Genomic DNA, 26,049 nt, shown 5'->3' with positions numbered 1-26,049 from the left:
GCATGCTACTGGTTATGGAAGCATTTTCCCTGCAAAAAGTTGTCAAGATGCTTGAAGAAGAGGTAGTCAGTTGGCAAGAGGTCGGTGAATATGGTGGATGAGGCAAAACCTCATAGCCCAATTCATTCAACTTTTGAAGTGTTGGTTGTATGACATGCAGTCAGGCATTGTTATGGAGAAGAGTTGGACCTTTTCTGTTGACCAATGCTGGCTGTAGGCACCGCAGTTATCAAAGCATCTCATCAATTTGCTGAGTATACTCATCAGATATAATAATTTCGTCGGGATTCAGAAAGCTATAGTGGATCAGACTGGCAACAGATCACCAAACTGTGACTATGACCTTTTTTTGGTACAAGTTTAGCTTTGAAAAGTGCTTTGGAACTTCTTTCATACTACTATGGGTTGTCATATAAAACCCACTTTTCGTTGCATGTCACAATCCCATCAAGAAATGGTTGTTGCGTAGAATAAGAGAAGACACTTCAAAATGACTTTTTTTTTTTAAAAAAATTTCAGTCAGCTCATAAGGCACCCACTAATTGAGCTTTTTCACCTTTACAATTTGCTTCAAATGCCGAACGTCTATAGAATGGTCAACATTGAGTTCTTTAGCAACTTCTCATGTAGTTGTAAGAGGATCAGCCAAGTTGATGGCTCTCAGTTGGTTATTGTCAATTTCAGACTGCCAGCCACTACGCTAGTTATCTTTAAGGCTTTTTTCTCCTTTGAAAACGTCTTGAACCACCACTATATTTCATTAGCAGTTCCTAGGCCAAATGGGTTGTTGATGTTGCGAGTTGTCTCCACTGCTTTAAGACCCATTGTGAACTGGAATAAGAAAATCACTCAAATTTGCTTTTTGTCTAACATCATTTCTATAGTATAAAACATGTATAAAATATAAACAGCAAGAAATAAGTCATTAGCAAAAAAAAACATAAAGCGAGAAATGTGCATTAAAATGATGTATAACATAACCACATTTAAGAATGTATTCCAATATCAAACTGCAAATTTCAATAATGCAAAACCACAATTACTTTTGCACCAACCTAATATATCTTGTTTTACAGGGTGTGATTTCCTTAGCACTATCACCTTGCTGTCTGTCTCCTGGAAGGGCAGAGGCCTTGCCTGCTCCCTCATGATAGATCCTGAGTGAGTGGAACGGTGATGCATGTGACTGGCCCTCAGGGCACGCCTGCTCAGTGAATAAAGAGAACTTCCTTCATCTCTAGCCTTAAATCCTTCCACAATCTTGGTGAGCCATAAGTAAAATCTGGGGTTGATCAGGGAGACCAAAAGCCAGAGGTGAGAGTAGATACCACCACAAATGACCTCCTAGGTATAAATAAAAGTTAGAAAATGAACTTTTTTAGCAAATGTTTATTTCTATCAAAATACAAAACATTTCTGAAGCAGAGTAATGTTACATGAGAAGCAGTTAAACCCTAAACTTCTTGAATTTTCACTTGCAACACTCCCAGCATCCCTTCCCTGGCTACACATCTCATCTCCCTGTGTGCCCACTCTTCTCCCTTTGCTCATTTGCCCATGTCTGTGTTTGCTTGTTCTGCTCTTTAACTCACGATATGAACATGCAGTGTTACTGGAGATGCATTGGTTAGTATCTGGCAAGCCTGGAAATGCCAGCGAGGGGAGCCCAGCATGGCAACCCGAGCCAAGGCTGGCCACACATCCTCTCCTAACTGAGTCTGGGGTGTCACTCAGCTTTCAACTGGCAGGAGCCTAAGGCCAAAGGTCACTGTCTGTGGTAGGCAGGGCAGGCTTTATTGCTTAGGCCACAGAGCAGGCATGGTCAAGGGGCACCTCTGGCTGGGTCTTCTGTGTGGATCGGGAAGAAGGGGTCAGGCAGCCTGAAGGGTGGCAGCTAGAAGAGGCCGAGGCCCAGGACGGGTGGTCAGCGGACCCTGCAGGAGGAACCCCTTCTGCAAGAAAGCAGCCAGAGCTGAGGGGAAGGAAGGTCCCTCCCCGTCCTGGCAGTCTGTGATTTGGTGGTTGGCGGTGCCTGCCTCTTGGACAGGCCCTTTATAAATGCTTAGACTTTGGAGATCTTGAGGAAAAAGCACCTGGTTGAGAGTGTAGCTATTTCCATAAACCTCCACTCCCTGACAGAGGGGACAGGGAAGGAGACAGGAAATGGGAGGAGGAGGTACCCTCCCCTCTCAGTACAACCAGCCCACTCCAGAGCCAGCCTGGGTCTCCCCTTCAGGCCCCCAGTTGGTGCATTCACTTTGGCATTGTGCACCTGTAGCACACCCACAGACGAATGCACACACACACACCCCAGTCCCCTCCCCCCACCACACACATGCACGCACACACACACACACACAAATGCCTGGTGTCTTCCCAGAGTCTACTCAGGAAGCAGGTGGTGTTCCATCTTCACCATTACCCTCTGCTCCAAGGGGTCTCCTTGGCCCACAGGTTCCCAAGACCCAGCCCCAGGCTTGGCACATGCTGGCATTCCCAGGCTTTTGAGAAGAGGGTGACAGAACAGGGTACTCAGCAGAGACAGGTGGTACAGAGTGTAGGATTATGTTCATATAAGGCTTTGGTACAGCACCGGTTAAATGTTCTTATCATTTGACTTCTAAGTTGTCTCTTAGAAGAAAAAAAAAGCTTACTGAAAAAATAGTGTTTTTATTTACTTTTGAGTTACATACCTGAAGTTCAAAAAGTAAGCCTCTAGTTGCCATTCAGATTCACACTCAAAGGTGTTCTGTGTGCAGCTGTACAATTTGTTGATTTGTCTTTAATAGTTAACCAAAGTCAGCCAACCAGTACCATGAAGTCAGCTGCCCATGATTACTGACTTTACCCAGTGCATACATACAGAAGAGAGAGAGAACACAAAAGCCACCCCTATGTCTCCCACCCCAAACCCCTAGGGGAAAAATAGAGGACAAAATACAGCAAGATTTAAGGAACCAGTGGGACGAAGGAGGTTCAGTCCAGCTGGCCTCATCAAGAACAGCACCATAAAGCACCCTAGCGCAGTTACGTGGTAGTTATCGACATTCAAGAAATGGAAACGAGGTTTGAAGGGTCTTCACAAGAAGACCTGGCATGGATCGGGGAAAACCCCCAAAGAAAGTTGAAGGAGGAAAACGTGTGCCATGACAGCAGGCACTCCCAACAGCACGCTGAGTCGTACTCAGATTCCTAGAAGAAATGAGGCGAGAGGCCCCTGGACATCCAGACGCGCAGAGCTGTTGGGGTCTCGGGAGGTGGCCGTGGGACCCCTCCTGGCCCACCCTCTGTGTATCTACAGACCTCTGGGTGAAACAGGGAAAAGAAATCCACACACATTGCTTCCCGGTGTGCTATGGAAGAATCATACCCAGGGTGATAAAGTGTCTCCTGGTGGAAGAGAAAAAGTCGGGGACGAGAGGAACCGGGCGTCACTGACATGAAGCTGCTGTAGCCCCTTCAGGTCAGCGGCTGTGGAAAGAAGGAGCCACTGGTGGGAGCGCACCCCCCGCCTTGTGCCCCTTCCTCTGGCCCCACAGATGGCAGTTCGGAAATGAAGTCTGAACAAGGAGTTAAGACCTTTGGAGATTCATGTATACAACTTGGCAAGGGGGGCTTTAAACTGCTGTTCTTCCCTAAACCAGCCATTCAGTCTAAAGTCCCAGCGATCAAGACCACTGTGCAGAGTGTCCCCCCAGGCCCTGGGCACAGAAGAGACCCCCCCCCAGGCCAACATCGGGGCCAGACCCTCAGGGACAGGTAATGCGCTGCATGGGTTCTCCTGCTCTCCCACCTACTGCCTTGACGTTGCCCAAACTGGCTCAGCACGAACACCTGCATCAGAGAGGAGATATAGGGCCAGAGGGCAGTGGGAACCCCACTTCCCCAACTACTGCTTGATGCCCAAGGGGGAAGGATACACCCACACCGACTTTGGGTGAGGAACACCCAGTGCCTCTGTCCACTCCAAACCCTGGTTCCGTGAAGCAGACAGAGGCAGCAGAACTAAAACAACTCCACAGACGCCCTCGGCACCCACCAAAGGGGAAGAGCACCAGCGTTTGGTGTGCCTCTCACCACGCGGGCACCAAGGAGCAGCCACAGTCTGTGGGGTGGCCTCAAAGACCAAGTCAGCACACTCGTCCCACCAACCTGTCCTGTTAACTGAGAGGTTCAAAGGCAGATGCTGTTCATCTACATATAATCAGATCTCCATCATCCATTGGTCTCACGTGCCTTTGTGAAAGGCCGGCTCCGCAGAGAAACTGGAGGTCTTGGCTGGGCTACCTACCCTTTCCCACCTTCCTGAGGCTCAGGGTAGAGATAAACTTTACAACCCCTCCAAGCTCTAACGTTTCAAGGTAGGGCTGTGTCACTTGTCTTCACTTTTCTTCCCAATACTGACTCCAGTTAGAGGCAGAGGGGTGGGATGGGAAGGCTGAGAGCAGTGACTCCTTGGTGCGAAGGACCACACCTCGGGTTTCATGTGAAAAGAAGCAGTTTCAGAGTAACCCCAGACCTAGTGCAGTACTGCGATACAGGACACCAGAAGCAGGACAGGGTCTGTGGAGAAAGTGAGGGTCGCTCCGAGAGCCAAAAGAACGATAATGAAAGCCCTCTGGTCGTGGAGGTTCGGGCAGGCTGGACAGGACAGAGACTGTGTTGTCCTTTTCACCCGGCCTCCCTGAAAAGTCTTACAAGGAACATCTGGCTGCATCCTCCCCTGGTCTCCTGAGAAGACTGCAGGAACAACTGGTCACCTGCCAAGCACGGCCATGGCCACTGGACCCCATGCTGGAGCCCTACCAACGCAGACTGGACAGAGACCCCTGTCCTTCAGTGTCCTTGGGAAACGGGAAGTGTCTTGAGCAGGCATGCCAGGGGCTGAAGGACAGGCCTGAGTGAATGCCAGGACCCCTTAAAGCGACACTGAGGCACAAGAAGGGTCAGGGGTCAGACTTGAGCTGCACCCTCACCCTCTTCCCATGGTACTCCAAAAAAAGCAAAAAAAGCCCCACCCATGGCTGAGGCATGCGAGCTCCTCTAAATGACTGAGTTCCCTAAGACAAAACCTCTTGGCCTATGTGACGCCCTGCTTGGGGAAGAGGGGTCAGTATTGGTTCTTCAGTTGATGAGCGGGATGCAAGCAGAGACTGCACCCATGGGTGTCTCCTGGCTGCCGGCACCGTGTGGCCCTGCACCAGCTTCAAACACATGACCCTTGGCAAGTCAGAGAAAGAGCTAGCACCCAGGGACAACTGTTGAGCTGCAAGGTGCGAGATCCTTGCAGCGTATGTGAGGTCTTGAGTTCTCAGAGAGGTATTCTTCAGGGCACACAGTTTCCTGCTCAAATGCTAGTGAGTACCTGTTCCCCCAGAAGCTCCAGCTCTGGGTCAGACTCTACGATACTCTGCTCTGTTCTAGAAGTCCCTGGCCAGGTGCCAGAAGGAGGCTTTGTTAAAATTAAATTTTCATATGTACACATTTCCATCAGAAAGACCCAAGCAACTCTGAACAGAGAATGTCTCAAAAGACAGATGAGGCATGGAGGAAGGACGGGTAGGCAGAGAGGGCAACAAGGCGTGAGCTAGAACCCAGGCCACCCCAGGTGGTCGTGCTCCAAACATGTCTAAGCACAAGTACAAAAATAAAGCAAACTATGACTGCATATAGATATATAGATATATAGACAAGCTAGCTAGCTAGACTTCATATATATGTGTGTGCCGAAGGCACAACCCCGCTCCTCTCCCCGGCTGTGGTCCGCTGCCCTCCCAACTCCCACTCCCCAGAGGCCCCAGCTCCCAACCACGACTATTGCATTCGGTCCCTGCACCCACCCACCCCCTTACATAAGCTCCCCTCTCTCCTTAAAATAGAACAAATCATATATATTTATATAATTTTATATACAATCTCCATAAAAAATACACTAAAGATGGCATATTACTAATTTCACCCTCCTACCAAATGAGGAGTTGCCTCGCAAAGAAGAGAGTCAATGAAAGAGAGGGCCTGCTAGGCCTGAGGCTACTCAGGCAAATGAGTATGTCCCTACGAATCCTGTACACACACACAGCACACTCAAATGCATATCCCCCACACACACACCCCACACCACAAACGCACCACACACACCACCCTCACACATACACACCACATACCACACACATAGGCACCACACATACAGAACACACCACACACACAGACACTCTTACTTCCTGAGCCCAGGAAAGGAACATGGACAAGATAGCCGCCTGGGGCTGGAGGCCACAGAGCTAGTCTGGTGACTGCAGTGGGCCAGGTGAGACAGCCCCACCTCTCTGCCCCAGCCAGGACACTGTCTGCTCACGACAGACCCTTCAGGTTCTCCGCAGATAATAGAAATTTCCGATGAGAGTGATGGACAGTTTCCCTTCAAAGAACTGCAAGATGGCTATAAGGACATCTGTCCCCATGCCAGAAACAAGATCTCTTAGATGCTGTAAGCCAAGAGCGGGCAAAAAGTCTCTCAGCCCTCATCACCAACACGAGGAGTCGGCATCGGCCCCCTCCCTCTACACGGGCGGAAACCCCACACACCGTCAGAAGCACGCTCACAGGGCTTCTCAGGTGGAAAATGGAAACCACCCGCCACGAGCCCAACCCTTCTCCCCTCTCAGATTCCCTTCCCTACCCAGCCACCTCCCCGTCGCAAACCACACATGAGGTCAGGATCCCTGGAGCCATGAAGAAGTGGAGTGGGAAGGAAACGAGGTAACTGGTGTGTATCTGGGGCAGAAGGGAGAGCATGGCCTGGTCCTAAAATAAAGCCAGGGAATCCAGTGCCAGGGAGAGACTGGTGGGACTGGTGGAACACATTTCTTCAAGATTCAAGAGGCCCAGCAGCTGTTTGTGTCACCATCAAGGGGGCTGGGACAGACAGACGGCAATGGACCAGGGCCAGGGGCTGAGAACTTGCAGCACTTCTCCCTACCACCTGGCCCAGCTCTCCCCACCAGCGATCCAGAGCAAACACTGTTTCCTCAGGCTGCTTCAGACCCACCAAGGAAGACTGGCCCAGTGATGTCATTAACGGCTGCTGTCTACCAAGGATTCAGCAGCCCAGATGCACCGCTCATCTGGAAGGGACGGGCGCCAGCAGGGCTGTCTGCACATCTGCCTCACTCTTCCTCGTCCTACACAGACACCCCGGGGTATGGGACTGTCTAGGGATCAGGCTCAACCTATGTATTCTTCCAGCTTAGAATGGGTCATGAAAACACTTCTACCCTCTCAGGAAACCAACATGCAAAATAGTCCATTTGCTCATGGAAGCACTGATGAGAGCCCCAGAAGTAAAGTACGGGACCAAGGTGGACTCACTGCCGGTCAGTGGGATGGTGGTGGACACCCCAACCAAACTCTCAGTTGCTGAAAGCAACTCTTCTCAGAGCAGCAGTGCAGCCCTGGGGGGCTCCAAGCTCCAGCCTCCCTTAATTTGCAGAAGAAAGAGCTGATCAAGGATGCCCACTTCCTTGAGGGACCCCCCAGGCCCCTACCTACCTCTGCCTCCCTGCTGCTCCCCAACAATCCCTGCCCCCAAAGCTCCATTACATGCAAGCAAAGCAAGCCCCAGATTAGCCACTAGCTTTTCTTTCCCTATGTTTCTCCCTATGGTAATAAAATGTACTTTATGTACAGTTCTTCCCCAGCCCACCCCCAATCCCCTAAAAGGCTTTTTCTAACAAAACTGGAATTAACAGCTCCAGCTATGCACACTTGGGCCCTGAATTCTAATCCTGGAGAGTGACAAAGTCGCCCTGCTGCTCTCTGAAGTCTGCCTCCTCCCTGAAGCTATTTTGTCAACCTTAAAAAAAAAAAAAAAAAGCCTAGTCAGGAAATTTCACATCTGATCCTACCAGGATTCCTCTGTATGAAAAGGGCACAGGAAAACAGCTGAAATCAGTTTAACACCAAATATTTTAGATACCAAATCAAAAAGACACAGCACTGAAAAATATTCATGGTGACTCCAGTCCACCCTACTTTAGACGCCCCCATGCACAGGATCATGGGTCATGGGCCTCCCCAAAGTGGGGGCAGACCCTGCCCGCCCATCGTCCCCCTTTCAGACCCATGTCTGGGAAAAGTTGAGAGAAACAGGCTGAGGGCTTGCAGACAGAGATCACCACTGAGTGCTGGGCTGTGTCCATACTCAACCCCACTGACACCGCCAGCAAATCGAGACAAGGCCCTACCTTCTCCTTATTGCTTGCTTTCCCCCAAAGAGCTGCAACTTCAGGCTCCCTCAGGCAGCATTTTGGCCTTTCCCTGGTCTCCAAGTCACCTAGCCTGAAACAGTGCAGCCTCCAGGCACAATGCAGGAGGAAGGGTAGGCTAATTCTTGGCAAGGTTACTGGATGGGCTGAGGGGCAGTCTGGAGGACACCTGATCTCCCATGGACTGGGGCCTGAAAGTCAGAGGAAGCTTCGGAGTTGTCACTGCACTGGTCATGGGCAGAGCGCAAAGGGCATCTGGTCCTCAGAAATGGCTGCACCCTCATGCACGTACATTCACACCTGCACACATCCAGCACTGAAGCGTGTGCCTCTAACAGTCCTGTCTCCACCTCATGGACAGAGCAGACTGTATTCTGCCGATTTCCATCATAGTCCTTACAGGAAGTGCTGAACCAGCTCCCCGGGGTGCAGGAACGCCCACGTCCACGTACACTGTCACAAGAAGGAAGCCCTCTTGGGAGGAGTAATGAGCCCAAAGCTATTGAGAGATAGGTCGGCCTGGTGCCCTTCCCCAGTCCTGGGGACGCCCAGCACAGCTGACCCCCAGCGGCCAGCAAAAAGCACAGCTCCAACCACTTGGTCTTCTGTGCTGAGGTACCAAGCCTGGCCGGGGGAAGGCAGGCAGGCAGGAGTCAGCACCGTTGTTACGGCTGGCGACGGCGCATGGCAGGGCCCTGAATGCCATCCCTTCTGTCTCCTCTCCTGTTGTAACCTCAGGGCCTACAGTCCCAGCACAGGGCTCAGAGAGGGCGGCCTAGTTCACCCTGAAGACACACAGCCCTGACGTTGCATGCACGGTCCACCAGGACCTGCTCCACTCAAGAAACAGCCACCATGAGAGTACAGACAAAGGCCACAACCGACCCCTGGGCCCAGTAGAGGTGCCCGTGAGCCCCCCGTCGGGCACAGCGGCAGAGGTAGTGCTGCCTCGGGGAGGAAGCAGAGTCGCTGCTTCGCTGTAGCCGCCGCCCGGGTGGGGCTTGGACATGGTGCCCAGAGAAGTACATTGGCCAGAAGGGGCAGGTTCCACCAGGTCAGTGGTGGGCAGTGGACGAGGCACAGCCACAAACACTGCTCCTGCCACTTCTTTCTCCACGATGGTCATGTTTGGAGAGAAACTGTAGTTGTGTGATGTGTGAGGCAGAGCCCCAAGGGTGGAATGGGTCCCCACTCACTGGGCGTGAGAAGAAAGCACTGGGCTGAGGATTCACCCCTAGGATGGATGCTCCCAGGGGGATGATGCTCCCACACTCAGGTTAGCTTGCCAAGGTCCCCAGACTGAGAGCCAGAGAAGTGTCCAGTGCTGTGACGGGGCCAATACCCAGGCAGGTAACTGGGGACAGGGGCTGTCCCCAAACCCACCAAGACAGCAGCACCAAGAAGGAGGTACTTGCAGGAACCTGACGCCACCGTGATTCTCGGGTGGCCAGAAGGGCAGACTCTGGCACAAGAGGAAGAGAAAGAGGCCAGACGCACCCTAGCCACACACAGGCCTTCTGCCCGCCGAGGGCAGCACACACCATGCACGCACGAGAGACAGAGGCCTCTCCTGTCGCCGTCAGACCACCTCGCAGAGGCTTCTGGGTGCTAAGAGTCTGACTTAGGAAGAGAGCTCAACAGAGAAAGGATGGAGCCCGGCTCCCACCTCCCACCCCTTTCACCTTCAACCCCAGCCCTCAGCCAGTTCTATACAAACAGCCCTGGAGGAAGGTGGGGCTCCCACCTCCCACCCCTTTCACCTTCAACCCCAGCCCTCAGCCAGTTCTATACAAACAGCCCTGGAGGAAGGTGGGGCTCCCACCTCCCACCCCTTTCACCTTCAACCCCAGCCCTCAGCCAGTTCTATACAAACAGCCCTGGAGGAAGGTGGGGGTGCCCAGAGCACCCCCAGAACCCAGTATCCAGGCCCCCAGCTTTATCTGACCCCATCCTGTGGGAGTTCAGGTCTGCAGGGGGGCACATGGGGAGCGTGGAGAGGAGTGTGGGCGGGCTCCCCACACGTGGCAATTAATCAATCTGGGGAATTAGCTCCCACAAAAGGAGAGGAGGAATCCAATCAGAGCTTTGGAACAGCGCTCCGGAGGGCACAGGATATAAATAGAGCCGCAACGCTGGGTGCTCGGCACAGATGGCTCTGGAGCGGGAGGCCCCCGGCCACAAGGCTCCGGGCCCGGCGGGACCCCAGGGGCTAATGAGGAGCTCCAGTCTGGGCACAGGGCCACCCCCAGCCCCGCTTGTTAAGCAGCTTCACTTCCGAGCCAGACCATGAAAGCAAGAGAGACGCCCGCCTGGCCGCCCACCAGCCACCCTTCTCCGCCCGGGACCGAGAAATGGAGGCAGTGTTTAGTTCCATGGTAATGGACTGCTGAGCCCCCTGAGCGGGCAGCAGTCACCGTGGCAAGCCCTCACTCTGCCCTGGACACAACAAGGTTGAGACAAACGGGGGACCCAGGTGAGAAGGCATGAACCCCATTTCAAGGGGACTCATTCCCGAGACGGACACCAGAGCCCCCGCCAGCTCCCCCAGTCCTCCTTGCCCAGCCCACACACCAGCTGCCCCCGCCTCCTTCCTCCACTGACCACAGGAGTGAGCCGCATTTGCTCCCACGTACATATATATACATAGAGAAACCCACAAACTACACACATACACATTTGCATCTATAGCTATATATATGTGGAGTCTGGAAGACGGCAGAGTACAGCCCTCTTTCAGGACTCGAGAAACTCGACAGAAGCAGAGCACGATGCGAGCCACTGCTTCGCTTTCACTCCACTGATAGCTGAGGAGGTGGGGCAATCCATCTAGTGAAGCGGGGAGAGGGGGGGAGGAGGCAGGTCTCTCCCTGTCCCCAGTTCACTTCCCAAACTCCACCCACAGCCATGGCGGCCAATGTGCCCTCTGCCCTCTCTCCCGGACACGAGGCCAGCAGGCTGGGAGGCGGAGGAGATGCCCGCTCAGACCAGAGGGAGAACAAGTGGAGCCAGGGTCTGAACAGCCCTGGAGGCCAACAGCCGGGCCACCGCTCCCCCGGCAGGGGAGGACGAAGCCCCGCACACCCATCGCCCCATGCCCACCCTTGCCCCTCAACCAGCAGCCTCGCTCAGGGGACACTTAAGTGGCAACATCACAGCAGAGTGGCATGGCCGGGGTCATCGTGCTCCACGCTACTGAGTATTGCCTTCTGGTCTTCCGGGAGCTGGCGGTGGCACAAGTCCGACAGACGGGCAAAGGGGTCGGGCCGGGAATGTCTCTTCTTCCTCCGGAGGCAGACAGCTTCGTCGGGCCACAGGACCTGAGAGTTTGGAAGGTGCTGAGCCTGGGAGGCAGAACCATCTGTGGGGGTGGGGAGCAGGTGAACAAGACAGGAAAGGAGGAGAGTATGGTAAGAGTGAGAAGGCAGCGGTGCACCCCCGCTGTCCCCGGCAGGGCATGTTGCCTGGCCCCCAGGGCCACACGCTGGAGTCACCCACCTGCCCAGAGACCAGAGCAGAAAGTGCAACAGAGAAGACAGAGCCCCGGCCACCCCAAGTGCTGCTCTAGTGGGAGCCGGAAAGCAGGGTGGGCATGGCTGCACCCTCTGCAGACTCAGATCTAGTCAAGCAGCATCTCTCATCTCGTATTTAATATTGAATATATTCAGTACCTTTCATCTAATTTTTTTTTCTATTTTTTTAAAGAAATATTTACCCATCTCTCTCAGTGCCTCCTGGGTACCAGGCCATCATTCCAGGCACAGGGTTGGGACTCAGCACGCTTACCCCCCACCCCCTCCCACAAGCAGGGATGCATGTCTCACAAGATTTTACTTGTCTGCATCACAGTCAGGTCTGGCCCACCCTGGACTGCCGGGCCATCCCTCTGCCGCATGGTGCTTCTGGGGACACAGAAGTGAAGCCCTCTCGTTCTGGAAGGTTGTACTTTAACGTGGGGATGAGGAGGAAGAGACAATAGAGATTTGAAAACCACAGCCGTAAAGCCTTCAGATGCTGCAAGCGCTACCAAGAAAGGTAGCACAGAACCCTGAGGCAGAAAATCTGGGGCGCTGCTTCTGCCCTGAAGGAGCAACACCGAGGTGAGTCTCACATCACGAACCTTCCACAGGCCTCGGGGAGAAGTGTCCCCTCAGCGTGACAGCCCCGAGCGAGGGGCAAACGCAACAGGACCTGGAGACTGAAGGGGGGCCGCCACACTCATCAGAGGGAGGGCAGGCAGAAGCCTGTTCTGGTTGCAGGGGGACCTTCCGGAGGTCTTAGCCAGAAGTGTGTGTGTACACATGCTGCATGTGTGTGCGCGCACACTCACGGCACTCTCTAAAACCACTCTGGCCACTGTGTGTTGAATACACTGCAGGAGCTGGGACGGAAGCTGGAGGACCAGATAGGAGGCTGCTGCTCTGGTCCAGGGGAGAGATGGGAATAATTGAGAACTTAGCTTTAGCATCTGAGACAGAGAAAAGGGAACAGATATAGTGTGTGTCTTAAAAGGTGAGTCAACAGGGGACTTCCCTGTTGTTAACACTGCCTTCCAGTGCAGGGGGGGTGTGGATTCAAGCCCTGGTTGGGGAGCTAAGATCCGACACGCCTTGTGGGCAAAAAACCCCAAAAAGTATAGAAACAATGTCATAAATTCCATAAAGCCTCGAAAAATGATCCATATCAAAAACATCTTTAAAAAACAAAGTGGAGTCAACAGACCTCACGAGATGGACAAGATGTGAGAAGAGAAGGGGAATCAAGGAGCCTGAGTGACTAGGTGGGGAGGAGAGGCTTTTATGAGACTGGGCAAGAACCGGGAGAAGCAGACATGGAAGATCATCCATAACTGAGACAGAACACCCAGCAGCATGGGCAGCAGGCACCCAGAAATATGAGACCAGCTCATAGATAAAGGCTGGGCTAAAGACAGAGCACTGTGGAGTTGTGAACACATACAGGGGACAGGACCACTTAAAAAAAGAGAACATAAGCATCTCATGGGACTTTTTTTTTTTTGCCAAAAAAACAAAAAACAGATGATAGATAAATAATATATAGGTAGATAGATAGAATGGGCTTAAATGGGTTGAAAATTCAGCTTTGGACTCTTCTCTCCCAAAAACCTAAAAAAATTTGTTTCTCTAAACTTCAGTATCCTCAGCTATAAACTGATAGGATAATAGTACCACCCAGAGGCCAAGTGAGAACTGAGAGCTCACTGCATCCCAGAAATGCAAGGGCCTCCGTGTCTCATTCTTCCATATTCTATCTCTGTGGTAGATAAGATAGATCAGCAAGGAAGCCATGCAGTGGTCTTCTCAGCCTGTCACAGCACTCCAAAAACCACTGGTAGAATGAGAGCATGTGATAAATAGTAAAGAGTTTTCTAAGTCTGAAATAAGGCTTAACTATTTTTGCAGTATCTTAGAAGCTGTGTACAGCTGCTGGGTAAACAGCACCCATTTCAGCAGAGATGTCTTTTCTATGAAATAAGGCAATTTCACTCTAACTCATGGAGAGAAGTCTGCCCCCACCTCAGACACTGAGTCCATGCCACAGTGACCCCTTAACACTGAGTTCAGTTCAGATGCTCAATCGTGTCCGACTCTTTGTGACCCCATGGACAGGCACGCCAGGCCTCCCTGTCCATCACCAACTCCCAGAGTTTACTCAGACTCATGTCCATTGAGTAGCTGATGCCATCCAACCATCTCATCCTCTGTTGTCCCTTCTCCTCCCACCTTCAACCTTTCCCAGCATCAGGGTCTTTTCAAATGAGTCAGTTCTTCACATCAGGTGGCCAAAGTACTGGAGTTTCAGTTTCAGCTTCATCATCTGTCCTTCCAATGAATATTCAGGTGTGATTTCCTTTAAGATTAACACTGAGTAGGACCCCAGAATCCCCATGTCCAACCAGAGGCCTGATAAGAGGAAATACATAAGGAAACAGGGATCTGTCCAAGGCATATGGCAGACTGAGGGGAAAAGTACTATTTATATTGTTTAAAAAATACACTAGGACTTCCCTGGTGGTAGAGTGGATAGGAATCCACTTGCCAGTGACAGGAACACAGGTTCGATCTCTGGTCCAGGAAGATCCCACATGCCACGGGGCAAGTGAGCCGTGTGCCACAACTCCTGAGCCTGCACGCTACAGCTACTAAAGCCGTGAGCCTAGGGCATGTGCTCCACAACAAGAGGAGCCACCACAATGAGAAGCCCGCACACCACAACAAAGAGTAGCCCCTGCTCACCACTACTAGAGAGGCCACTCAAAGCAACAAAGACCCAGCACAGTCAAAAATAAATATTTTTAAAAATACACTAAAACAATGCCATTATTTTCTAAAAGTGTACGCACAAAAGGGTTCTGAACACACATGCCCCCAAGAAGGATGGTCCCTAGGTTGGATGAAACAAAACTGGGAGGACAATCAGATTTTAACCTTATCTTTCTCCTTTCTTGATATGAAAATTCTATTTGTATATCACTTGGCAATTAGCATTAAAGAGAAGCAAAGAGGAAGACACACTAGAGGAGCTGACTCTGCAGAGAACCCAGAGCTGGGATCTGTAAAGGCAGGTTGGGGTGGGCAGGGAGGGATGGCACGCCTCTCCACATTTACCGGATCGTTTCTTTGACTTCGAGGAGCCCTTGGATGACTTTTTGGGCTTCTTTATCCGTTGGTATTTCAGAGCCTCCAGCCTCTCAGGTGCAGCAGCATTCCCGGGTGCAGGCAGATGTGTCCTGGAAGGGACAATTGGAGAGGCACAGGTAAGCGTGCAGACGAGGGAGCTTTGGAGGAGCTGGAGAAAGCCAAGCAGCCGCCCCGGAGAAGACAGAGCACAGGTCCTGACAGCTGCCTCCCTGCTGCTCCTGGAAGACAGAGCCCTAGTGGAGAGCTCCCGCAGCGGGAGGCCCATCTGCTGGGCCACCAGAGGACCTGGGAGAGGGAGAGAGGCAGGCTTTAATGGTCAACCCGTCATGTGGCCCTCAAGCTGGGGAAGGCAGTTTGGAGAAGAAAGCAGCTTCCGTGTCTTAAGTTCTTGGACCATCACACAGATAAGACCTTTAAGTGAAAAGTACAGGAGCAGATTAAAAGGGTTGGGGGGAGAGCAACCCCACCCCTGACTGTCCCCACCCCACCCCCACCCCCACAGGAAAGACGGGCCCAGTCAGACAGGGCCCTAGTGCCCCCTGAGATCAGCTACTCCATTGCCAAGAGTCAGGCAGAACCCTGCAGCCAACAGCAGCAAATGGCTGTCATCCACCCACATGTCAGCAGCAGGCGGGGCTCAGACTTCATGGTCGCATGAGAGAACAGACAAGGGCAGAAGTTGATTACGATGGTCAGTGTCCAAATCGGGCAGTCTGGCAAAGCCCGGGACATCTGCAGCCAGTGTCTCCATGGCTTAAGATACAGAGAAACCAAGGCTGTGGGGAGAGGAGACCTGTGTCCGAGTCTCCTCCCGCCCCAGCTGCGGAGTGGCGGTAGCAGCTCACCTAACAGAGTGCCTGTGCAATCAGGACAAAGGCAACACCCGGAGTGCATGCCACCAAGATGACAGAGAGCTCAGAGAGAGCTGAGAGGATGGGCTGTAATGACCTGCACTCACGGGAGAGAAGAGCTCAAGAGTCAGAAGAAAATCTAGAAGATCAATGCCATTTCTTCTCACAGGAAGCCAAACGTGGAGTGTGAGAACTAAAGGGGGAAAGAGAGACACAAGTTGCTCTTTCTTTCCGGCCCGTACTGCTGTCAGCACGCCATCAGGGAATCAGGGCCACCCCCAAAATCCTGAGGGCTGGGGGGCAGTCACTCTCCCCATCTCCCTCCCCACACCTCACTCTTCCATCTCCATTACAATCAATGCTTGGTAAATCCTGATTGAAGGAAGGAGGACAGCCAAACCTGTGAGGGGAAAAGCAGTCCCCAGCGGTGAGCAAGCAATCTAAGGTTAAAAAAGAGAGAGGGACAGGAAGACCACAGCCGCATCTCCCCAACCTCAGGGATCTTTGTAGGGACAAGGAAGAAATCACGCAGGCTAATTGTAGACGAGCCTCTGGTTCCTGGGGCTTCTTGATCCAGCCGACAGTAAAGCAACCTGCATCTTCTCTGATGGATGCCATCCTTCCACGGCCTTTCTACAGATACAGTGCAGGGAAGCTCCTCCCGCGTCCAGGTCAGAGACAGCATCTCAATTTTCATCAGCCCCCTCGAAACACAGAGCTAAGAGCCCCCCTGCACACGCGGCCTCAGAGAGAAGTAGGCCAGCTCACCATCAGAGGTCTGGTCTTCACCCAGAGACCCAACTGCCAGCTCCCCCTTCCCTCCTCTTTCACAGACACCGCAGTCTACCCCCGGAGGCCCTACACAGCAGCAGCTGGAAGGAAATCTGGAAGCAGACCAAGAATGGAGACAGTCAGGCCACGAGGGAGCGTGACTCCCTGGAGCTGATGCGGCAGCCTCACCCCGCTCATCCTGGACTAAGGCTTCCTGGTGCTGCCTGGAAGGAAAAAGATGTGAACGCACGGCTCAGGTCATCCGCCTGCTGGTGCTGGCCGGCCTCTTCCAGAGGCAGACAAGTGAGCAGCACACCATCCGAGGAGGCATGTGACAAGCCAGCAGGCCAGAGGCGAGGGTGCAAACCACACAATGCAGGGTGACCCACTGGGCATGAGAGAAACAGGTACAGGATGCCCCCCAAAACTGCAAGGGATTCCCCCAGGCAGCTAAGGCTTCCAGGGTCAGTATCCTTATCACTGTCATCATTGCTCTCATCATACAGAATCTGTTCACCACTCACCATGCTAGGCACTGATCTATGTTCTCTGCAGTAATCCCCCTGAACCCTGACAGCACCCCTAAGGGGCAAACATGAAATGAACCCCATTTTTCAGACGGAGAAACTGAAGTTAAAGAGCTTATGCCATTTGTCTCATAATCCAGTTGTCAACGCGACACAGCCAAGACTCTCAATGTCCGGTAAGCTGTGTGCGCAGCTTCTTCCTGATGGAACAGGCACCAGCCCCACGGGAGGAGGACACTGCTCTCATACCGCAGCCCAACCATGCCCCGAGCAGTCAGCCTGCCCTGGACACCCGCGCTGCCACCGTCTTGGGCGTTCCCTGTGTTGGTGGCAGAACCAGAGAAGACAGCCTGGGGAGGGAAGATGGCTCAGGCGTGCCCTCTGCAAGGATTCCCAAAAGGAAGAAATAAGCCACTGGGAGGTGGATGCAGGGGCAGCCAGTTTTCCTTGTGAAGCAACCAAGCTCCAGCCCTTCCAGGACACCTGCTGTCCACCTGTTCCTGCGTTTGGCTCGGTGTTCAGACTCTGACACACAACAGGAGAGGCCCCGAGGCACTGGGCTGCTTGCCCATACAGGAGGCAGAGATAAAAAGGCAGGGTCTGGAAGGACAGGGGTGCGGGAAGCGAGGCACAGTGGGCCTTCATATTCAGTTAATTAGGCAGAAAAGTCACACGAAGCATCCCAGCAGGCTGGAAGCCAACTGCCTGCTTCTCTGGAAAGGGGGACCCTGTCCCCTGTCCAGGCTAAGCCCCTGGGCGACTTCCGGGCAATGCACTTTGATGCCTAGGAGCTCAGACAGGGAGGCGAGGCTGGAACTCTCTTTCCATTCAGCCCCAGTCCTTCCAGAACACACACAGAGTCATCAAACTTGGACCCCTCCCTCAGAAAGAATGAGCATTACTGGAAGGTGAGGCCTCAAAGCCTGGCGTCCCCGGTGAACTCCAGGTCTATGTGCCACAGTGTTTCTCTGTGGTTCAGACCTACCAAAGATGGCCTGAAATATACCTTAACACTCTTTGACTCTTACTCATGATAAAATTCATGCAAAACCCAAATCAGTCTCACAGTCCCAGAGACCTCTCAGCTGCTTTCGCTGTGCCCACCCGGAGCAGTGGAGGGAAGGCACAGCCCAGCTCAGAAAGGCAAGCCGCAGCGCAGGACGGCCGAGACCCTGGGCCCCTCCTGCCCAAGAATGGTCACCCGCCTGGCAGCGGCAAAGCAGAGGAGAAAGAGTGCAGCCTTCCTCTCCGGAGTGCACACTCTGCCTTCTGTCTAGGGCGCTGGGGAGGAGACCGAGCAAACGCACTCTCATCCACAGGGTGGCCAGGACGTGGGTGCACCCACCTTCCATGACCGCACAGCCACCAGGGCTCTACTGAGGGGCGCCCTCCCGCCCACCGACGGCCCCTCCAGTGGGCCAAGTGTGTGGCCTCCCGACTCAGGCCAGGCTTTTACCAACGGGGCCGCCTTCCCTGGGTTCACCCAGTACAAGGGTCCCCAACACACTCCGGCATGCCTGCCTCATGGAGGCCACGGTCAGCATGAACAGGAAAGGGGACCCGAGAGGATGGGAGGCCCGGGCGGCTGCTAGTGTTCAGACAGGGAGCTAAGAGCCCCAGCCACTGACAGGCCGAGTCCTCCCAGAAACCACCCGCCACTCCCCGTTCCGAGAAGGGAGCTGGAGGAGGAGGAAAAGGAGAGGAGGAGCGGCCCGGGGCGGCTGTGGGCTGGCAGCAGGGAGGGGGGACAGAGCAAGAACGCACGCAGACGAGACGAGTCACACCTTCTCCAACAGACCCAGAGGGACACATGCAAAGGGGGCAAGACGGCAGCGTCCATGGGGGAGCCCGGCGCCTGCGGGGGCCCCCCCGGCCTCTGTCCGAGCTCCTGACAGGCAGCGCGGTGACGGCCTGTTTCCCGAGGCCAAGGAGCCAGCCAGGCCAGGCAGAAACCCAGCTCCCGCGTCACACCCCTGGATTCTGGGCTTGTCACAACAGTGAGGGGACACTCAGCCACCAGATCTGGGACACCAGGGAGGAGAACAGGGCCCAGGCACTTTTCAAGAATGAAGGGGGAGCACTGGGCCTGGAGTCATCAACTCCTCGGGGGGTCAAACTGGAGTCAGGGAGGAGAGAGGGAAGGTGGAGGGCCAGCCTGTCACTGTCACTTAGCTGGCTGCTCAAAACTGCTGTCCCTGGGCTCCCAGAGCGTGGCACCAGCCAGCTTCCCAAGACCTGGACCTCTGGCTGCAGACACCTTCCCAGCTGCAGATCATGAGGAGCTGGCAAATAGGCTCTGGTTTATGGGAGGCCACTCTCATGACTCGAGGACAGGCAGCCCCCTCTGCCTCCCTCGCCCCCTGCTATCTCCAGGTGGGGAGGAGACGAGGCTTCCTCCTGGAAGCCAGAAGTACCCGGGGGGAGGCTCCGCTCCTGTCTGAGTGCCTGGTGCCCGCACTGGCTAGTCCCCAAAAGCATCCATGGCAAAAAGCAGCATCTTCTTAGCCACCATGAGAGTGATGGGGTTAAGGGGACCACAGAAGCCTCTTTAAGAGACTCGGTACCCTTCTGCTGTCAAGTTGCTGAGACCGCCACCTAGAAGAGGAGGCACCCACAGGGGAGCAGAGGGAGGAAAGTGGTGTTTGGTCAGCTTCTTGCCAGCCCCTGCCCGGGGCCAGTTCTCTCCTCTAGGGGGCTCCTCCCAAAAGCCCCCAGAGCTGCGGCCCAGAGAGGGCAGGAGTGGCTGCTGCACAGGTCTTGAGAGCAGCGAGCCTCCAGGCGAGGTCTGCACCTCAGTCCTGCAACGGCCAAGAACAGGCTGCCGTGAGGGCTCAGGAGTGGTGACCTTCGCTGCCCAGGGCCCTCACAGGACGATGAGGGGCCTGAACCAGAGAAAGACCCAGCTGGTGAGCAAAGGAGCAGGCCACAGCCCAGCCCCAAGCTACGGGGAGACTGGTTATCAATAGGATCCCCAGAGGACAGGGAGGGAACAGGGCAGATCAAGGGGCCAGGGAAGAAGGGGGCCTCTGTGCTGGAGGCTGTTGGGAAAACTGGGCAGAAGAGAGCAGGTGCTCACAGATACCCCAGGGCCCAGACAGGTTTCCCAAGTGCAGAGATGCAAAGCGCTCTAGGCATTCTAGGCCCTCGGGTGCATGCAGGCGCCAGGGCTTCTGTGGGAAGCTCTGGACAGCAGGATGCGGGTGTCTGGATGCAAAAACCAGGGGGGCTCTGGGCGGGGCTCGGAAGCTGCAGCTAGGCGGTGGCCCGGCGGGCTGTGGCAACAGCATGATATGGGGAGCCCAGGAAGCCGCAGGGGATCGGAGCAGAGGCTGCCGCCCCACAGAGGACCAAGGGGCTATGGTTTGGATTCCCCCGTAGAGGAAGCGATGGCCCTGCCGAAGCCCGTCCGCCGGTTCGCCCCCCACCGCCCGCCCAGCCGGAGCTCCCTTACCTATTGAGCTGAAGAGAGGCTTGTCTCGACAACACTGCCCAGATAGCTGAGATCAATCAGAAACAAAGCGGTTATCAACACGGGCGCCGGGACCACCCACGCACACCCAGAGGGGAGGGGAGGAGCACGGGGATCAGAGAACCGACAAGCGAGGCCAGAGAATGGGGTGAGGGGCAGGAAGGAGAGAGACAGAGACCCAGACGGCACGATGGGACGAAGCAGATGAGGGCTGCACAAAGCGCAGACGGCAGGGCACGGCCCCCAGCATCTCCTGCAGACAGCGCACGGCTCTCCTCCACCTCCCGAGCCTCCTCCCCCACCGGAGCCGAGGGGTGGGCGGTGAGGCTTGTGCTTCCAGGTACCAGAGGGGGGAGTGAAGGGGGCAGGGCGCCGGGCTTCCTCCTCTCGACCACCTCCCGTCTGCCTACCACCAGGCCAGCCTCTGCTCTGGACTCTGTTCCCCGGCACAGGCGGCCACACCAAAGAAGAAGACCAAAGGACGGAACCAGAGGGGGCGGGGGCAGGAGATGTGGGGTCTACAGACGGTGCAGGCTCATCTCAGCAAATCGGGCCAACCCAAAGAAGAAGGAGGAAGAGAGACAGACAGAGAAGGACGGACTCGGGGAGAAGGAAGGAGGAGGGTGGGAGAAGGACCCGAGAGAAAGAGCACGGGCGGGCGTCCAGGCTCACTGGTACCTGGCACACCAGCTGCTACCGTTTACAGTGGGCTCCCCCAGGCCGGCTGATCGCAGGGGCTTGTTTGTCTGTATGTCTGCAGCTTCCTGCGAGGCACACAGGTTGGGGTGGGGTGTGTGGCTCGGGCTCAGGGTTCACAGGCCTGAGATGTTGCTTTCAGCCTCCAGGAGGACACAGCCTCTAGAGATGCTGGAGTGTGTGGTGGTGGGTTGTGTAGCAGGGGGCAGGGAGTGGTGCGGCGCTCACTAGGCAGCAGAGGGCAGGAAGTTGGGGACAAGAGCCTGGGGGCCCAGGGAAGCCAGGCCCCAGGGTCCTGCTTCCAAGGAGGAGGGGTCAAGGAAGAAAAGGAGGCTGGACACGAGGTCTCCGGGCAAACTCTGGAACCACCCAAAGTCAGGCTCCCTGGGAAGCACTGGGTGACCACTCAAGGGACACACATACCCTCCCCCATCCGTGTCCTCTCCCTGGCTGCCCCCCCGGGCGGGGGTCTCCTGCGAGCTCTGGGCAGGGTGGAGAAGACCCCTCATGCTCCTGGCCAGGTACCTGGGCAGGTAAGCCGCACCCCCACCCCAGTGACCACACCCTGGCGATGCCAAGACCAGCACTCCTCTCCTGAAGGATCTGCAGCATGTCCAGACAAGCCCTGTCATTCGGTGGATGGAGGGGCGGGGGTGGGAGGTGGGGGGGAAGGGGCGGAAGATGATCAGGTGCGGTGGGCATGAGAGACCAGCTCACACTCACCCTGAACTCGGTAAGGGTGGAGGGGGGGCCTCCGGTCTGAGCAGCTCCTCCCCCAACCTTCGAGGGGAAGGCGTCTGTCCAAACACATCCAAGCTGTCCGCAGGCCCCGTGGGGCCTGGCGGAGGGGAGGGGTAGGCTGTGGCCAGAGTGGTGAAGCCCACGGTGGGCCGGAAGCTGGGGCTGCCGCTGCGGCTGCTCTGGGATGGGGAGCCCGTGGACGGCGTGGACTTTCGTGAGAAGCTGACGGCGGCCGGCGGCTGCAGCGTGATCTCTGACATCTCGGCCTGCTGCAGAAGGCCGGGGCGGGGCCGGGCCCGCGCGGCCAGCTCAGGGGAGCCGGTGCGGGAGCCGATGGGGCTTTGGGTCAGAGGCGAGAGCCGGGAGGGCTGTAGCACCACTTGATGTAAACTGGGCTCAGTGCGCCTGGCCTGCCGGGGGCTGGGCCGGGGCCGGGGCTGGGGCTCGTACCACCGGGTGTCCAGGCCCAGCGCGCTAGGGCCGCCATGCGCCCCCGGCTCGGCCGGCTCGGGGTAAGGCAGCACAGGTATGCCCATGCCTTGGCTGGTGTGTCTCAGCTGCCCTTGGCTCACGAGAGGCTGCACAGGCCTGTCCTGCCACTTGGCGGTGGGGGGCACTGGGGCGGGGCCTCTGCCCGGCGATTTGCCGGCCCAGCCCTTGGGTGCCTCCAAAGACAGGATGCCTGGGTAGGCCGCGGGCACCTGCAGGGAGGCAGGCGGCAGTCCTCGTGGGAGGCCGGCCGCAGGCTGCAGGCTCTCGGCCACTTCACAAGGGTGCAGCTGGTGGGGGAACATCATGGCCGGGGTCTCCAGACCCCCGAAGGGGAACTCCGGCCGGCCCCAGGGCTCCGGGGAGCGCCCACCCGTGGGCGTCTGAGTCAAGGGCAGTGTGCTGTTGGAAGCGTTCTCTCCATTCTCCTCGGGGATGGTGGGGTGGCCAAAAGGCCCCTCGGCGTGCAGGGGCGGCGAGGACATGACGGAGCTCAGGGGGCTGCCCACCTCCGGCATGTAGAAGGGAGGCGGCTCCACCTCCCCCGGGCTACTGCTGCTGAGGTACCCATAACACTGGCCGTGCTGGAAGGGCCGGGGGGCCGGCGGCCGGGCTTGACCGGTGGCCTGCAGCCGGCTCTCCAGGCCGCCAGGGCCCTCCAGACCACGGGGCTGGAATCGAGGGCTGTATGCTGGTGGTGGCAGGTAGGACTCCTGGCTGGACGACAAAGGGGTCAGCTGGGACTTGAGGGCGGCCACGGACGCGGGCACCAGCGGGTCCTCATTCTCCTCATCTGATTGGCGGAACTCGGGGTACATGTCAGTCTCCTCAGCGAAGGGGAAGCCCTCGATGCGCCGAGCCTTGGCGGAGGGCTCCACCTCAGAGGGGTCCATCACGAAGCGGCCGTCCGGGCCCCTGCTGATGAGCTCGATGGGCGTGGTGGCCTCTGCCTCGGCCTCCGCCTTGGCCACACTGTACTTCTTGCTGCTGATGGCCCTCTTGGTCTTCTTGTACAAGGACAGCTCCTTCTCGCGCGAGGGGCTCAGCATCCTCTTGGCCGCCGGCTGGCCCTGGTCATCGGAGGACTCGGATGGGGCACGGAGCGTGCGGATGCTCTCAGGGCTGACCTTGCCAGAGGACAGGCTGGGGGCAGGGAGAGAGCAGGCGGCGTGAGGGGGGCTCGGAGGACAGGACTTCTTTATGTTCTTCCCGCCAAGTGCCTGAATCACTTGGGAGGGTGAGAGTGAGGAGGAAGAACACAGGAGGGCCACGTGTTCTGGCATGAGATATTCTGGCTGGCTCTCAACTATCTAGGTGGGCGCTGTCCATTTTTCAAACGGACATCCTGTTCCTACACTTATTCCGTCTGCTCCTACTGTTTGCCACCTCTCTCTAGTCACACATGCAACTTGACTCCTAGATTGCTCAAGAAATGCAAGCTCCTTTTACTATTAACTTAACCAAAACATATTAAGAAGATACATCTGTTAGAATGGGGGGGAAAAAAAATCAAAGAAATACATTCTAAAGCCAAAGAGGAACAGTTCATCTGCTCTCTTGAGTTGTCTGCACTACTGCGCCCTCTGTCATTGCAGACAACTTGAAACCACCATGCAGATCAATTATGGTGAAACGGCTGAGCAAGCCCTCCACCCTCCACCCCGGACAGCCATGCCCTCTCCTCCTGGGGAGGCCACTTACGGAGACTCCAGGCTCTTCCTGCAGTGTGTGATGGAGAGTGGAGGGTCTGGAGGGAGAAAGGACGGAGCTGGCTGAGGCTGATGCCCCAGAGCCCACCCCAGATGTCAGCAGGGCCCAGGGCAAAGCCCGGTGGGGAAGGAGCACCCAGGTGTCAGGCACCGCTCCATCCAGGATGCTGCGCCCCCACCAGGCCCGCCTCCACCCTTATTCTGGTCCCGGCCGCCTCTCCCACCATCAAGGCAAGTCCCGCTGGCAGCTCTGCCCACAAGGTCCGGTTTCCCTGTTTTCAAGGCAACACCCACCTTTCTTGCGCTTGAGCTTCCGCTTGCGCTGCTTATTGACGAAGCAGGCGGCCAGGGTGCTGAACAGGATGGCTGCGGCCAGGAAGCAGATGGTGGCCACAATGCCAGCCAGTACCGGTCGAGCCAGCCCCTCGTCAGTCAGGTCCGGCTGCGGGAAGATGTCTGGGGGGTGGGGGTGGGGGGGTGGAGCGCAGGTGAGACTCTTCCCTCCCCCAGGGCCCCAGGTGCCTCTCCACCTGCACAGGATCCACATGTCTAAGGCTCTGCCCTAACACTGAAGAGGCGGAAGGGCATTCGGGGAGCCAAGGAGTCACCACCTATATCTCCTCCCCGTGGGGCAGCCTCACCAGGTGATGACCAGGCCATCACTTACCTGATGGCCTCACCAGGTGCCCTCACCAAGCAGCACGCTCCACCCAGAAGCCATGCCCGGATGACCGGACACTGCGGGAGCCTACATATCACATGGCCACCGGGACTCCCGCCAGCCTCTCTACAGGACCAGGGCCCAAGAGGGTGACTGCAGCGGCGCGGGGCTGTCACTCCAGAATGCAGGCTCCCGTTCTACCATGACAGTGCAGGCGGGCAACCCCTGCAGGGGGTCAGCACATCCTGGCCATCATAGACACGTGCTGGCGTGGACAGGGCCATCAGACAACATCCTGTTCTATTAGCAGAAGGGCCCAGATTCACAGAGCTTGTGAGAGACAGCAGGATTGGATGGGTCCCCAGGATCACACATCACCCAACAGCTCGTTAGGAAGTGCCACCCCACCGGCTCATCAAAGGGAAGCCCACATATCTTTGATACGTTGGGCCAGAACCCACTCCATGTTGATGAAGACGTGGATTAAAACAACCCAGATCGTGCTGAGTAGAAAACGAGGGCTCAGCCTTTGCGAGCTGGAGGCTGAAAGACGGAATGCTGAGGCAGTTGGAGGACATTCACCAGGGACTCTCGCAACTACTGGGAACCAGACATAAAGTCACTGAGCAGAACAGTTCACAAGAGGCACCCCCAAACCCTCAACTCCTCTACCCCGGCCTGGGCTGCAGCTGTCTCCCCCAGATGGACTCCAAGACAGAAGTGTGCTGGGCTACAGCAGGCACCTCCGAGGAGAAAAAAAAAACCAAGACCAGGCTTCCTAGGGGATCAGTGGTTAAGAAGCCGCCTGCCAGTGCAGGGCACACAAGTTCAATGCCTGGTCAGGGAAGATTCCACAGGCTACAGAGCAACTGAGGCCATGCACCACAGCTGCTGAGCCTGAGCTCGAGAGCCCAGGAGCCGCAACTACTGAAGTCCGCACGCCCTAGAGCCCATGCTCCACAAGAGAAGTTACAGCAATGAGAAGCCCGCACACCACAGAGAGTAGCCCTGGCGTGCCACAAGTAGAAAAAGCCCATGCAGCAACAAAGACCCGGCACAGCCAAAAACAAAACTAAATCAATTAAAAAAAAAAACAGAAAAAAGAAACCAGCCCCACAGTGCCTAACACACAAGACAGAAGTGTGTTAGGTTCGCCACAAGGCTCGCTTCCCTGCCCACCCCACCGCACCAGCATCTCCAGGAATCCCAAGCATG

General features: G+C 55.8%; 1 protein-coding gene across 3 annotated transcripts in view; it reads right to left on the bottom strand.

Moving 5' to 3' along the window:
* Positions 1 to 1,371: 1,371 nt before the first annotated feature.
* The window catches only part of IGSF9B (immunoglobulin superfamily member 9B), a 51,740-nt gene continuing 27,062 nt past the window's right edge, over positions 1,372 to 26,049 (bottom strand). For 2 of the 3 annotated variants that reach the window (XM_020878155.2, XM_020878156.2), the window contains exons 16-20: positions 24,468 to 24,629; positions 24,166 to 24,211; positions 21,958 to 23,607; positions 14,888 to 15,009; positions 1,372 to 11,619 (exon numbers count right to left, since the gene is read on the bottom strand). In XM_020878155.2, the coding sequence (XP_020733814.1) occupies positions 11,411 to 11,619; positions 14,888 to 15,009; positions 21,958 to 23,607; positions 24,166 to 24,211; positions 24,468 to 24,629 (2,189 nt within the window). In that variant the 3' untranslated portion in view covers positions 1,372 to 11,410. Of the gene's footprint in view, positions 11,620 to 14,887; positions 15,010 to 20,520; positions 20,567 to 21,957; positions 23,608 to 24,165; positions 24,212 to 24,467; positions 24,630 to 26,049 lie in introns of those variants that run through there. The other variant, XM_020878159.2, reaches the window with a different exon arrangement.

Source organism: Odocoileus virginianus, chromosome 28 (assembly GCF_023699985.2).
Source record: "Odocoileus virginianus isolate 20LAN1187 ecotype Illinois chromosome 28, Ovbor_1.2, whole genome shotgun sequence".
Taxonomy (NCBI): Eukaryota; Metazoa; Chordata; class Mammalia; order Artiodactyla; family Cervidae; genus Odocoileus; species Odocoileus virginianus.
This window is presented reverse-complemented; position numbering and strand designations above follow the sequence as displayed.